At 51.4% G+C, this 13,236-nt stretch overlaps 1 protein-coding gene and 2 non-coding genes across 3 annotated transcripts in view; all 3 read right to left on the reverse strand.

Annotated features, from left to right (window-relative positions):
* The window catches only part of snrnp70 (small nuclear ribonucleoprotein 70 (U1)), a 10,749-nt gene extending 3,124 nt beyond the window's left edge, over nt 1–7,625 (reverse strand). The window contains exons 1-7 of the mRNA XM_041237559.1: nt 7,341–7,625; nt 5,993–6,146; nt 3,462–3,524; nt 2,679–2,733; nt 1,471–1,535; nt 659–721; nt 2–56 (exon numbers count right to left, since the gene is read on the reverse strand). Coding sequence (XP_041093493.1) covers nt 2–56; nt 659–721; nt 1,471–1,535; nt 2,679–2,733; nt 3,462–3,524; nt 5,993–6,139 — 448 coding nt within the window. The 5' untranslated portion in view covers nt 6,140–6,146; nt 7,341–7,625. The remainder of the gene's footprint in view (nt 1; nt 57–658; nt 722–1,470; nt 1,536–2,678; nt 2,734–3,461; nt 3,525–5,992; nt 6,147–7,340) is intronic.
* Nucleotides 2,331–2,415, reverse strand: LOC121306032. Its single transcript, XR_005948150.1, has one exon. It is a non-coding gene; the product is annotated as a small nucleolar RNA SNORD35 (small nucleolar RNA).
* On the reverse strand, nt 3,640–3,725 carry LOC121306034. Its single transcript, XR_005948151.1, has one exon. It is a non-coding gene; the product is annotated as a small nucleolar RNA SNORD35 (small nucleolar RNA).
* Nucleotides 7,626–13,236: the final 5,611 nt, after the last annotated feature.

The following is a 13,236-nucleotide window of genomic DNA, read 5'->3' on the forward strand; positions in this document are numbered from 1 at the left end:
TCTATGAAGGCGTAGCCGCGAGGTTTGCCGGAGCTCTTGTTGAAAACGATGTAGATCTGGGAGACAAAGGAATGGAGAGTCAGTATTATTATTATTATTAACTAGAAAAGAAAAAAAAAAAAATTAGCAGAGAAACGTTTTAAAGCCTTCGTCACCCAGAACTGCACTGGAAATGAAACTTTAGGATTCAATGACTTCATCTTATATAAAAGGCATTGTGCGCCTCCCTCTAATCGTGTTGAGAGCGAGTTTCACAACGAACACACATAGAAACAAATTATATAGCAAGACTGTTTCCAGGACACCAAGACGACCAGGGCCAAGCGCAAATTGTAACTAACGAATCACAATGCAATTATAACTGCAGTTTAACCCTGGCAGACCTGTGTAATTGAAATGAGATCATATAATTGGTCACATAAGCACAGAAAAAAACACACATTAATTTGAGACACTGCTGGTTATTTTCCATTTTAATTGTAATTACTGTCACAATTGTAATTAAACAAAACAGCACTGGAATTGAAGTTTCAAACGTTTCTGCTGTAATTAGGACTAATTACAGCACTGTTATTGTAACCGAACACAGTATTGCAATTTCTGCCGCAATTGATATTCTACTTGGACCCCCCCCACAAGATGATTTCGGGGCGCTTACCCTTTTGATGGGTCCGTACACCTCAAACTCGCGCCGCAGCTTGGATTCGGTCGTGTCATAATTCTGAGGGGGGGAAAAAAAATGAAAACAAATAACTGACACGTTCTGTAATGCTTTTAATAGCAGCCTGGTCAGTGACATCCAGTGTCCAGTGAAAGCTGCTGAATAATGTTCCCTTGTTCTCATATTGAATTGCACCCCCTCTATATAGAATGAACTCCCTCAGCTTCATAGAGTCCAGTGAAAGCTGCTGAATAATGTTCCCTTGTTAACATATTGAATTGCACCCCCTTCTATATAGAATGAACTCCCTCAGCTTCATAGAGTCCAGTGAAAGCTGCTGAATAATGTTCCCTTGTTAACATATTGAATTGCACCCCCTTCTATATAGAATGAACTCCCTCAGCTTCATAGAGTCCAGTGAAAGCTGCTGAATAATGTTCCCTTGTTAACATATTGAATTGCACCCCCTTCTATATAGAATGAACTCCCTCAGCTTCATAGAGTCCAGTGAAAGCTGCTGAATAATGTTCCCTTGTTATCATATTGAATTGCACCCCCTCTATATAGAATGAACTCCCTCAGCTTCATAGAGTCCAGTCAAAGCTGCTGAATAATGTTCCCTTAACATATTGAATCACACTTTCACACACTAGCGTTTAATGTTTAAATCTCAATTTGAATGCCTGCCGTGTCTTTATTGAACTGTACGGTGCTTAGCGATGTTTGAACACGACAGGCGCTATCTAAAACACAGTTCATTATTATTATTATTATGAAATCGTGAACACTCCGCGGATAAATTCTCTTACCACTCGGGCCACGAAGAGGGTCTTGAAAGCATCGCCCTGCGCGTTGGGGTCATTGTGGGGGTCCCCTAAAAATTCAAAAGAGAAAGTCAGCAAGAGACCGTCAAGACAACTGACTCTCGACACACCGTGGCGACGTGTCGATAGAAACGGCCTCGTTTCCCATACTGATAACTGATCGCCCGAGTTAGGTCCAGAACTGCACAATTATTGGATTACTGCAGAGGTGGCCAACGCTGGCTCTGGACAGCCCAAAACAGCAGGATTTACAGATAACCCTCAATCAGCAATTTCTAAGGACTTGGAACAATTTCCTATGTGTTGCTATGACTTTATGCAAGGTGTGTGTAATGTTTTAAATTTACTGTTTTACATTTTGACCACTAACTCTTAAATTGCATTCCCTGCCTCCCTTCCCATGTACCAGCATGGACCCCCCAGGACTATATTTCCCATCATCCTCCTGCTAACTGGTAAATCTGTGAGCAGGAGGATGGGAAATGTAGTTCTGAGAGCTCCATGCGGGTACACGAGAAGCCATCTTGATGCAGGGAATGCAATTAAAAAAAATATTAACATACACATCTTATGTGAACAGCTGTAGCAACACATGGGAACATGCAACAGTAAGTTTGGGTCGGCCAGGCGCAGGCGCACCCCTGTGGTCTGGCCAGGCACCTGCGGGACAAATCCTACAAATCAGGCTGGATCGACCCCTGCGACCCTCGTCTGGTTTCTGAGGAGAGTTCCGTCAGAAGAAACCGGTTCGTACAGCACTAGGATAGCATGAGAAGCCGAGCACAGGAGAGCCAGTCGTGTTTGTAACTGGGAATCTCATTCAAACTTTCATCCCTTTCTGTCTCCGAGCTGCATCAGCTGTTGCCCTCAGGCAGAGTCGTCAGAGCCTGGAGGCTTGGAAGACCATCGTGAGAAAAAACATCACTTGCAGCTCAGAGACACATATTCCTTATCAAATAATAATAACAATAAACAAAGAAACAGTAGATATTCAACTAGACACAGATCTATAACACTAAAGACACTGAAAAAGGCTGAAGCTGGAAAAGTCTATCGGTGTCTTCAGTGTGAATTCAGTGACTCACGACTACTAGTCTCTCATTGTCTTTAGTGTGAATTCAATGACTAGAAATCTTTCATTTTAATGTTAACTCAACGACTGGAAGTCTAATGGAGCCCAGATAAATACTTACACAGCTTCAACTCTGTCTCCACATCGCTCTGTCTCTTCTCTATCTTCTCTCGTCTCTGTAATGAAAGGGGGAGGGGGGGGCCGTAGTTAAAAATCGGGGGGGGGGGGGGGGGCGGTAGTTAAAAATCGGTCCCAAGTCTGGACAAGAATAATAAAATGTAACTGTTCTAAAGAAAATCAGAGTGCCACCTTTTACCAGCAAGTTATCCAACACACAAATAAACTGAGCAAAACAATGTCCTTATCCAACACTGGCATTGACAGACTGACAGCGTTGTGGGGTCCATTCGGCAATACTTAACTGTCATCTCTCCAGGTCTTCAAAATGTTTTACAGGGTCGTGTGTAATTTTGACAGAGGGCATTGTTTTAAGTCGGCTTTTTTAACCCTTTCCAGACCGTCGTCTGGACCCTGTCCGACATCAAAAAACACGTCAAGCGCGGGACTCAAGACGTTTTTTCTCCGGAAAAAGCCGAGCAAAAACAAAGGAGATGGCTGCTTCCGCACCCAGCGCTCAAAGAACACCACGGACATCTGCATAGCTTTTTGAGATGTTACAGTAATAAAATAATGACTCTGATCGCGTTATTGAGGAGTTTGGTGATAAAACGAGTGATCAGGAGAGGATTAATCAGTACGCACGTCTATAAAGAGGTGTTGGTAACACCTGATAACATCCCAATCGAACAAAGAACGAGATCAGCGAAGTCCGCTGAGCGCTTCGGCTGGAACGAACGCCAGAAGACACCCCCCTCCACCTCTTTATTCAAGTGGATTTCCGTACCTTTCTCTCCAAGCGCTCGTCTCTCGTTTCCGCTCTGGTGGGTGGCGGGGCATCGCGAGGGTCCTGAAATAAATCAATACAAACACATTTTAATAAAAACATTTCAATTTGCAAGCACACAGCCTATCTGTATCAAGGGCCAGGACCACCAGCGGTAAACCGTGTGCTTCAACGTCTCCGAGCTGCATCAGCTGCTGCCCTGAGGCAGAGTCGTCAGAGCCAGGAGGGCTTGGAAGACCATCGTGAGAAAAAACATCACTTGCAGCTCAGGAGAACGGCAGCCGTCTCTCCCCACCAACGCACAGAGCAACAGAAGAAACGCACACATCCGCCACTTTCAGTTCTTGCCCGTGCGCGTGTGTATAGAGGGTTCAGTGTGTATAGGAGCGGTAGAATCGGGGTTCAGTGAAACTTTGACCGCGTGTGTATAGAGGGTTCAGTGTGTATATAGATAGATAGGGGTTCAGTGTATGTGTGTGTGTGTGTGTGTAGATAGGGGTGTTCTGTGTTGTGTGTGTGTGTGTGTGTGGAGGGTTCGGTGTGTGCGTGTGTATAGAGGGTTCAGTGTGTATATAGATAGGTCGTGTGTCGTGTGCACATAGGGGTTCAGTGTGTGTGTGTGTCGTGTGTGTAGTTGTGTAGGGGTTCTGTGTGTTGTGTGTGTATATAGTGTGTGGTTGTAGGGTTCATGTGTGTGATGTTAGGTGTGTGTGTGTGTTAGATATGGGTTCTGTCAGTTTCGTGTGTGTGTGTAGAGGGGTTCGGTGTGGGTGTTGTGTGTATATATGATAGGGTTCAGTGTGTGTGTAGTGTGTGTATAGTCAGGGGTTTGTTCAGTGTGTGTTCGTGTGTGTGTAGATATCTTTAGATAAGGGGGTTCAGTGGTGTGTGTGGGTGCGTGTGTGTGGTGTCCCAAGGGTTCGGTGTGTGTCTTGTGGTATAGAGGTTGTATGTCCGTGTGTGTATGGGGGTTCAGTGTGTGTGCGTTTTGGTGTTCGGTTGTGTGCGTGTATAGAGGGTTCAGTGTGTGTAGAGGGGTTAGATAGATATAGAGGGTTCAGTGTGTGTGCGTTTGTATAGAGGGTTCAGGGGTGTGTGCGTGTGTGTAGAGGGTTGTGTGTGTCAGTTTGTATAGAGTGTGTGTGTATAGATAGATAGGGGTTCAGTGTGTGTGTGTGTGTGTATAGAGGGTTCAGTGTGTGTGTGTAGAGGGTTCAGTGTGTATATAGATAGATAGGGGTTCAGTGTGTGTGTGATGTATAGAGGGTTCAGTGTGTGTGTGTGTGTGTATAGATAGGGGTTCAGTGTGTGTGTGTGTGTGTATAGGGTTCAGTGTGTGTATGTATAGATAGGGGTTCAGTGTGTGTGTGTGTGTAGAGAGGGTTCAGTGTGTGTGTGTGTGTATAGAGGGTTCAGTGTGTGTGTGTGTGTGTATAGAGGGTTCAGTGTGTGTGTGTATAGATAGGGGTTCAGTGTGTGTGCGTGTGTATAGAGGGTTCAGTGTGTGTGTGTGTGTGTGTATATAGATAGATAGGGGTTCAGTCAGTGGGTTTGGTGTGTGTGTATGTGTGTGGGTATAGTCACCACACACAGTGTGTGTGTGTGTAAGGGCGTGTGTATATGTATAGATAGGGTTCATGTGTGTGTGTGTATAGATAGGGGTTCATAGGGGTTCAGTGTGTGCGTGTGTAATAGAGCATGGGTTCGGTGTGTGTGCGTTGTGTATAGAGGGTTCGGTGTGTGTGTAGATAGATAGGGGTTCAGTGTTTGTGTGTGTAGACGCATGTATAGAGGGTTCAGTGTGTGTGTGTATGTTATATTAGGTTCAGTGTATGTGTATGTATAGAAAGGGTTCAGTGTGTGTTGTGTGTGGTGTGTATACACACACACATAGAGGGTTCAGGTGTGTGTGTGTGTGACCCAGTGTGTGTGTGTATAGATAGAGGGTTCAGTGTGTGTGTGTGTGTGTGTGTATAGAGGGTTCGGTGTGTGTGTGTATAGATAGGGGTTCAGTGTGTGTGTGTGTGTGTGTGTGTATAGAGGGTTCAGTGTGTGTGTGTATAGATAGGGGTTCGGTGTGTGTGTGTGTAGATAGGGGTTCAGTGTGTGTGTGTGTGTGTGTGTTTCGTGTGTATAGAGGTGTGGTCGTGTGGGGTGTGTGTTTGATAGATAGATAGGGTTCGGTGTGTATGTATCCCCAAGGGTTCAGTGTATGTGTGTGTGTGTAGAGGGTTCAGTGTGTGTGTGTGTGTGTATAGAGGGTTCGGTGTGTGCGTGTATAGATAGGGGTTCAGTGTGTGTGTGTGTGTCTGTGTGGGGGTTCAGTGTGTGCGTGTATAGATATTCAGTGCAGTGTGTGTGTGTGTGTGTGTCAGTGTGTGTGTGTATAGATAGAGGGTTCAGTGTGTGTGCGTTTGTAGAGGGTGTGTGTATAGATAGGGGTTCAGTGTGTGTGTGTATAGAGGGTTGTGTGTGTGTGTGTGTGTGTGTCTGCCTGTATCTAGTTGTATCATCCCTGTTCTCTCTCTCACCTCAAAGTGTCTGATGAAGGAGCCGATCCCGGAGTAGGGCTGGTTGTGGTGTTTCTCGTGGGGCAGTTTCTCCAGGGGGGGCAGGTACGGTACGGGGTCCCGGGGCGCGAAGAGCGCCAGCAGGTTCGGGGGAAGGAACTGCGTCATGTTTCACCTGAGAGAGATAGCGAGGGAGGTGAGAGAGAGAGAGAGTTACACACTGAGAACATTGCAATACCTGGAGCAGAGGTAGACAGCTTTACTTCAACAGAAATCACAGACAGAGAGAGACACTGACATAGCAATACCTAGAAGAGTGGTGAGCAATCTCTATTTCAACAGAAGCCATGAACAAGGAGCGAGAGACAGACTCAGACAGAGAAGAGAGACCCTGAGAACACTGGGATACCCAGAACAGATGCGGGCTGGTTTGGGGGTCCAGCGATTAAAGAAAGGGTCTTTCTTGACACCAGGAGGTTCAAAATCTCTCTCTCATAATTATATATATATATACATATATATATATATAAACACATTTATATAAAACGCATTTATTTAGATATATAAAACTGCACAAAATTGAAGGCATATGAAAGAAAAGTTTTTTAAAAATGTACACAAAATTTCTCTCTATCTTTATCTAGATTATCTATATCTCTCTCATATATACACACACACACATTTACAGATATATAAAACTGCAGATAATTTAAGGCATATGAAAGAAAAGGTTTTTAAATGTACACAAACACTATATATCTCTCTCTCTCTCTCTCTCTCTCTCTCTCTCTATATATATATATATATCGATATATATATTATATATATAGAATATTATATAGATATATTAATATATATATATAGACCATCTCTATCAAAAAACATTTACAGATATATAAAACTGCAGAAAATTTAAGGCATAAGAAAGAAAAGGTTTTTAAAAAATGTGCACAAGAAGTCTCTCTACAGATATGTAGACTCACACACACAGTTCACTGCTCTGTTTTTGTATTTTTTCTACACAGCTGAAGGGCTTTCGACCGAAACGTCGAGAAAGCTTTTTTTTTTAAAATCAACTTAACCTTGTGTGCACATGAAACAGCGTTTAAAGCGTGTGTGCCTCATATATATATATATATATATACATATACATACATACATACATACACACACACACACTAAACAAAACGTTTTTGTTATAGCGTTTTCCCTCAAATAAAATGGTGTGCACCCTCAGTGTTTGCGAGCCGCCTCGCCCCTATCGGCTCGGGTTGCATTTTGATATATTTGCAGACGCAGGCAGGCACCCCCATGTATTTTTTGTTTTTTGTTTGTATTTGTATTTGCTATGTGAGATTTGAGGCCTTACCGCGCTCCCTGCAGCAGCGGCTCCTCGCTCCGGCCTGATGAAAGCAATGAAACGATCCCGGCCTGCCTGCGGATCTGGAGATGGGTGGATGGGTCTGTTGAGCCGCTCTGTGTCCCGGGGGAAGTGTCGGAGCTCTTCGCGTTGCAGCCGCCTGGCCGCCTCCTCATTAGCTTTATTAAGTTTTTAATTTTAATAACCGGACTCTCTCTCGCGCGCGTGTCCCAGGAACCACGAAATGGCGCCCTGCTCGCGACAGCGCGAATCGAGTTGCCTAGCAACCCGCCGGCTTTACGATAGAAAGGAGGGGGGGAAGGGGGGGGTGATCATAGAGGCGGTCGCTATGGAGAGGAGGGAATGTTCGTAGAGGCGGTCGCTATGGGGAGGAGGGAATGTTCGTAGAGGAGGTCGCTGTGGGGAGGAGGGAATGTTCGTAGAGGAGGTCGCTGTGGGGAGGAGGGAATGTTCGTAGAGACGGTCGCTGTGGAGAGGAGGGAATGTTCGTAGAGGCGGTCGCTGTGGGGAGGAGGGAATGTTCGTAGAGGAGGTCGCTGTGGGGAGGAGGGAATGTTCGTAGAGGCGGTCGCTGTGGGGAGGAGGGAATGTTCGTAGAGGCGGTCGCTGTGGGGAGGAGGGAATGTTCGTAGAGGAGGTCGCTGTGGGGAGGAGGGAATGTTCGTAGAGGCGGTCGCTGTGGGGAGGAGGGAATGTTCGTAGAGGCGGTCGCTGTGGGGAGGAGGGAATGTTCGTAGAGGCGGTCGCTGTGGAGAGGAGGGAATGTTCGTAGAGCGGTCGCTATGTCGCTGTCGTAGAGGAGGTCGCTATGGGAGGAGGGAATGTTCGTAGAGGAGGTCGCTGTGGGGAGGAGGGAATGTTCGTAGAGGAGGTCGCTGTGGGGAGGAGGGAATGTTCGTAGAGGAGGTCGCTGTGGGGAGGAGGGAATGTTCGTAGAGGAGGTCGCTGTGGGGAGGAGGGAATGTTCGTAGAGGCGGTCGCTGTGGGGAGGAGGGAATGTTCGTAGAGGAGGTCGCTGTGGGGAGGAGGGAATGTTCGTAGAGGAGGTCGCTGTGGGGAGGAGGGAATGTTCGTAGAGGGGGTCGCTGTGGGGAGGAGGGAATGTTCGTAGAGGAGGTCGCTGTGGGGAGGAGGGAATGTTCGTAGAGGAGGTCGCTGTGGGGAGGAGGGAATGTTCGTAGAGGGGGTCGCTGTGGGGAGGAGGGAATGTTCGTAGAGGCGGTCGCTGTGGGGAGGAGGGAATGTTCGTAGAGACGGTCGCTGTGGGGAGGAGGGAATGTTCGTAGAGGAGGTCGCTGTGGGGAGGAGGGAATGTTCGTAGAGACGGTCGCTGTGGGGAGGAGGGAATGTTCGTAGAGGAGGTCGCTGTGGGGAGGAGGGAATGTTCGTAGAGACGGTCGCTGTGGGGAGGAGGGAATGTTCGTAGAGGAGGTCGCTGTGGGGAGGAGGGAATGTTCGTAGAGGCGGTCGCTGTGGGGAGGAGGGAATGTTCGTAGAGGAGGTCGCTGTGGGGAGGAGGGAATGTTCGTAGAGGCGGTCGCTGTGGGGAGGAGGGAATGTTCGTAGAGGCGGTCGCTGTGGGGAGGAGGGAATGTTCGTAGAGGAGGTCGCTGTGGGGAGGAGGGAATGTTCGTAGAGGAGGTCGCTGTGGGGAGGAGGGAATGTTCGTAGAGGCGGTCGCTGTGGGGAGGAGGGAATGTTCGTAGAGGAGGTCGCTGTGGGGAGGAGGGAATGTTCGTAGAGGCGGTCGCTGTGGGGAGGAGGGAATGTTCGTAGAGGAGGTCGCTGTGGGGAGGAGGGAATGTTCGTAGAGGAGGTCGCTGTGGGGAGGAGGGAATGTTCGTAGAGGAGGTCGCTGTGGGGAGGAGGGAATGTTCGTAGAGGAGGTCGCTGTGGGGAGGAGGGAATGTTCGTAGAGGAGGTCGCTGTGGGGAGGAGGGAATGTTCGTAGAGGAGGTCGCTGTGGGGAGGAGGGAATGTTCGTAGAGGAGGTCGCTGTGGGGAGGAGGGAATGTTCGTAGAGGAGGTCGCTGTGGGGAGGAGGGAATGTTCGTAGAGGCGGTCGCTGTGGGGAGGAGGGAATGTTCGTAGAGGAGGTCGCTGTGGGGAGGAGGGAATGTTCGTAGAGGAGGTCGCTGTGGGGAGGAGGGAATGTTCGTAGAGGAGGTCGCTGTGGGGAGGAGGGAATGTTCGTAGAGGCGGTCGCTGTGGGGAGGAGGGAATGTTCGTAGAGGCGGTCGCTGTGGGGAGGAGGGAATGTTCGTAGAGGAGGTCGCTGTGGGGAGGAGGGAATGTTCGTAGAGGAGGTCGCTGTGGGGAGGAGGGAATGTTCGTAGAGGCGGTCGCTGTGGGGAGGAGGGAATGTTCGTAGAGGCGGTCGCTGTGGGGAGGAGGGAATGTTCGTAGAGGAGGTCGCTGTGGGGAGGAGGGAATGTTCGTAGAGGCGGTCGCTGTGGGGAGGAGGGAATGTTCGTAGAGGAGGTCGCTGTGGGGAGGAGGGAATGTTCGTAGAGGAGGTCGCTGTGGGGAGGAGGGAATGTTCGTAGAGGCGGTCGCTGTGGGGAGGAGGGAATGTTCGTAGAGGAGGTCGCTGTGGGGAGGAGGGAATGTTCGTAGAGGAGGTCGCTGTGGGGAGGAGGGAATGTTCGTAGAGGCGGTCGCTGTGGGGAGGAGGGAATGTTCGTAGAGGAGGTCGCTGTGGGGAGGAGGGAATGTTCGTAGAGGCGGTCGCTGTGGGGAGGAGGGAATGTTCGTAGAGGAGGTCGCTGTGGGGAGGAGGGAATGTTCGTAGAGGAGGTCGCTGTGGGGAGGAGGGAATGTTCGTAGAGGAGGTCGCTGTGGGGAGGAGGGAATGTTCGTAGAGGAGGTCGCTGTGGGGAGGAGGGAATGTTCGTAGAGGAGGTCGCTGTGGGGAGGAGGGAATGTTCGTAGAGGAGGTCGCTGTGGGGAGGAGGGAATGTTCGTAGAGGCGGTCGCTGTGGGGAGGAGGGAATGTTCGTAGAGGCGGTCGCTGTGGGGAGGAGGGAATGTTCGTAGAGGAGGTCGCTGTGGGGAGGAGGGAATGTTCGTAGAGGCGGTCGCTGTGGGGAGGAGGGAATGTTCGTAGAGGAGGTCGCTGTGGGGAGGAGGGAATGTTCGTAGAGGGGGTCGCTGTGGGGAGGAGGGAATGTTCGTAGAGGGGGTCGCTGTGGGGAGGAGGGAGTGTTCGTAGAGGGGGTCGCTGTGGGGAGGAGGGAGTGTTCGTAGAGGGGGTCGCTGTGGGGAGGAGGGAGTGTTCGTAGAGGGGGTCGCTGTGGGGAGGAGGGAGTGTTCGTAGAGGGGGTCGCTGTGGGGAGGAGGGAGTGTTCGTAGAGGGGGTCGCTGTGGGGAGGAGGGAGTGTTCGTAGAGGGGGTCGCTGTGGGGAGGAGGGAATGTTCGTAGAGGGGGTCGCTGTGGGGAGGAGGGAATGTTCGTAGAGGAGGTCGCTGTGGGGAGGAGGGAATGTTCGTAGAGGCGGTCGCTGTGGGGAGGAGGGAATGTTCGTAGAGGAGGTCGCTGTGGGGAGGAGGGAATGTTCGTAGAGGAGGTCGCTGTGGGGAGGAGGGAATGTTCGTAGAGGAGGTCGCTGTGGGGAGGAGGGAATGTTCGTAGAGGAGGTCGCTGTGGGGAGGAGGGAATGTTCGTAGAGGAGGTCGCTGTGGGGAGGAGGGAATGTTCGTAGAGGAGGTCGCTGTGGGGAGGAGGGAATGTTCGTAGAGGAGGTCGCTGTGGGGAGGAGGGAATGTTCGTAGAGGAGGTCGCTGTGGGGAGGAGGGAATGTTCGTAGAGGAGGTCGCTGTGGGGAGGAGGGAATGTTCGTAGAGGAGGTCGCTGTGGGGAGGAGGGAATGTTCGTAGAGGAGGTCGCTGTGGGGAGGAGGGAATGTTCGTAGAGGAGGTCGCTGTGGGGAGGAGGGAATGTTCGTAGAGGCGGTCGCTGTGGGGAGGAGGGAATGTTCGTAGAGGAGGTCGCTGTGGGGAGGAGGGAATGTTCGTAGAGGCGGTCGCTGTGGGGAGGAGGGAATGTTCGTAGAGGAGGTCGCTGTGGGGAGGAGGGAATGTTCGTAGAGGAGGTCGCTGTGGGGAGGAGGGAATGTTCGTAGAGGAGGTCGCTGTGGGGAGGAGGGAATGTTCGTAGAGGAGGTCGCTGTGGGGAGGAGGGAATGTTCGTAGAGGAGGTCGCTGTGGGGAGGAGGGAATGTTCGTAGAGGAGGTCGCTGTGGGGAGGAGGGAATGTTCGTAGAGGAGGTCGCTGTGGGGAGGAGGGAATGTTCGTAGAGGCGGTCGCTGTGGGGAGGAGGGAATGTTCGTAGAGGAGGTCGCTGTGGGGAGGAGGGAATGTTCGTAGAGGAGGTCGCTGTGGGGAGGAGGGAATGTTCGTAGAGGAGGTCGCTGTGGGGAGGAGGGAATGTTCGTAGAGGAGGTCGCTGTGGGGAGGAGGGAATGTTCGTAGAGGAGGTCGCTGTGGGGAGGAGGGAATGTTCGTAGAGGAGGTCGCTGTGGGGAGGAGGGAATGTTCGTAGAGGAGGTCGCTGTGGGGAGGAGGGAATGTTCGTAGAGGCGGTCGCTGTGGGGAGGAGGGAATGTTCGTAGAGGAGGTCGCTGTGGGGAGGAGGGAATGTTCGTAGAGGAGGTCGCTGTGGGGAGGAGGGAATGTTCGTAGAGGAGGTCGCTGTGGGGAGGAGGGAATGTTCGTAGAGGCGGTCGCTGTGGGGAGGAGCGAATGTTCGTAGAGGAGGTCGCTGTGGGGAGGAGGGAATGTTCGTAGAGGCGGTCGCTGTGGGGAGGAGGGAATGTTCGTAGAGGCGGTCGCTGTGGGGAGGAGGGAATGTTCGTAGAGGAGGTCGCTGTGGGGAGGAGGGAATGTTCGTAGAGGAGGTCGCTGTGGGGAGGAGGGAATGTTCGTAGAGGCGGTCGCTGTGGGGAGGAGGGAATGTTCGTAGAGGAGGTCGCTGTGGGGAGGAGGGAATGTTCGTAGAGGGGGTCGCTGTGGGGAGGAGGGAATGTTCGTAGAGGGGGTCGCTGTGGGGAGGAGGGAGTGTTCGTAGAGGGGGTCGCTGTGGGGAGGAGGGAATGTTCGTAGAGGAGGTCGCTGTGGGGAGGAGGGAATGTTCGTAGAGGAGGTCGCTGTGGGGAGGAGGGAATGTTCGTAGAGGAGGTCGCTGTGGGGAGGAGGGAATGTTCGTAGAGGCGGTCGCTGTGGGGAGGAGGGAATGTTCGTAGAGGAGGTCGCTGTGGGGAGGAGGGAATGTTCGTAGAGGCGGTCGCTGTGGGGAGGAGGGAATGTTCGTAGAGGCGGTCGCTGTGGGGAGGAGGGAATGTTCGTAGAGGAGGTCGCTGTGGGGAGGAGGGAATGTTCGTAGAGGAGGTCGCTGTGGGGAGGAGGGAATGTTCGTAGAGGGGGTCGCTGTGGGGAGGAGGGAATGTTCGTAGAGGAGGTCGCTGTGGGGAGGAGGGAATGTTCGTAGAGGAGGTCGCTGTGGGGAGGAGGGAATGTTCGTAGAGGGGGTCGCTGTGGGGAGGAGGGAATGTTCGTAGAGGAGGTCGCTGTGGGGAGGAGGGAATGTTCGTAGAGGAGGTCGCTGTGGGGAGGAGGGAATGTTCGTAGAGGAGGTCGCTGTGGGGAGGAGGGAATGTTCGTAGAGGGGGTCGCTGTGGGGAGGAGGGAATGTTCGTAGAGGAGGTCGCTGTGGGGAGGAGGGAATGTTCGTAGAGGAGGTCGCTGTGGGGAGGAGGGAATGTTCGTAGAGGCGGTCGCTGTGGGGAGGAGGGAATGTTCGTAGAGGAGGTCGCTGTGGGGAGGAGGGAATGTTCGTAGAGGCGGTCGCTATGGGGCGGTGTCCCGTTGCTATGAAGCGGGGTGTTT

The sequence above is a fragment of the Polyodon spathula genome, chromosome 45, assembly GCF_017654505.1.
Source record: "Polyodon spathula isolate WHYD16114869_AA chromosome 45, ASM1765450v1, whole genome shotgun sequence".
NCBI lineage: Eukaryota > Metazoa > Chordata > Actinopteri > Acipenseriformes > Polyodontidae > Polyodon > Polyodon spathula.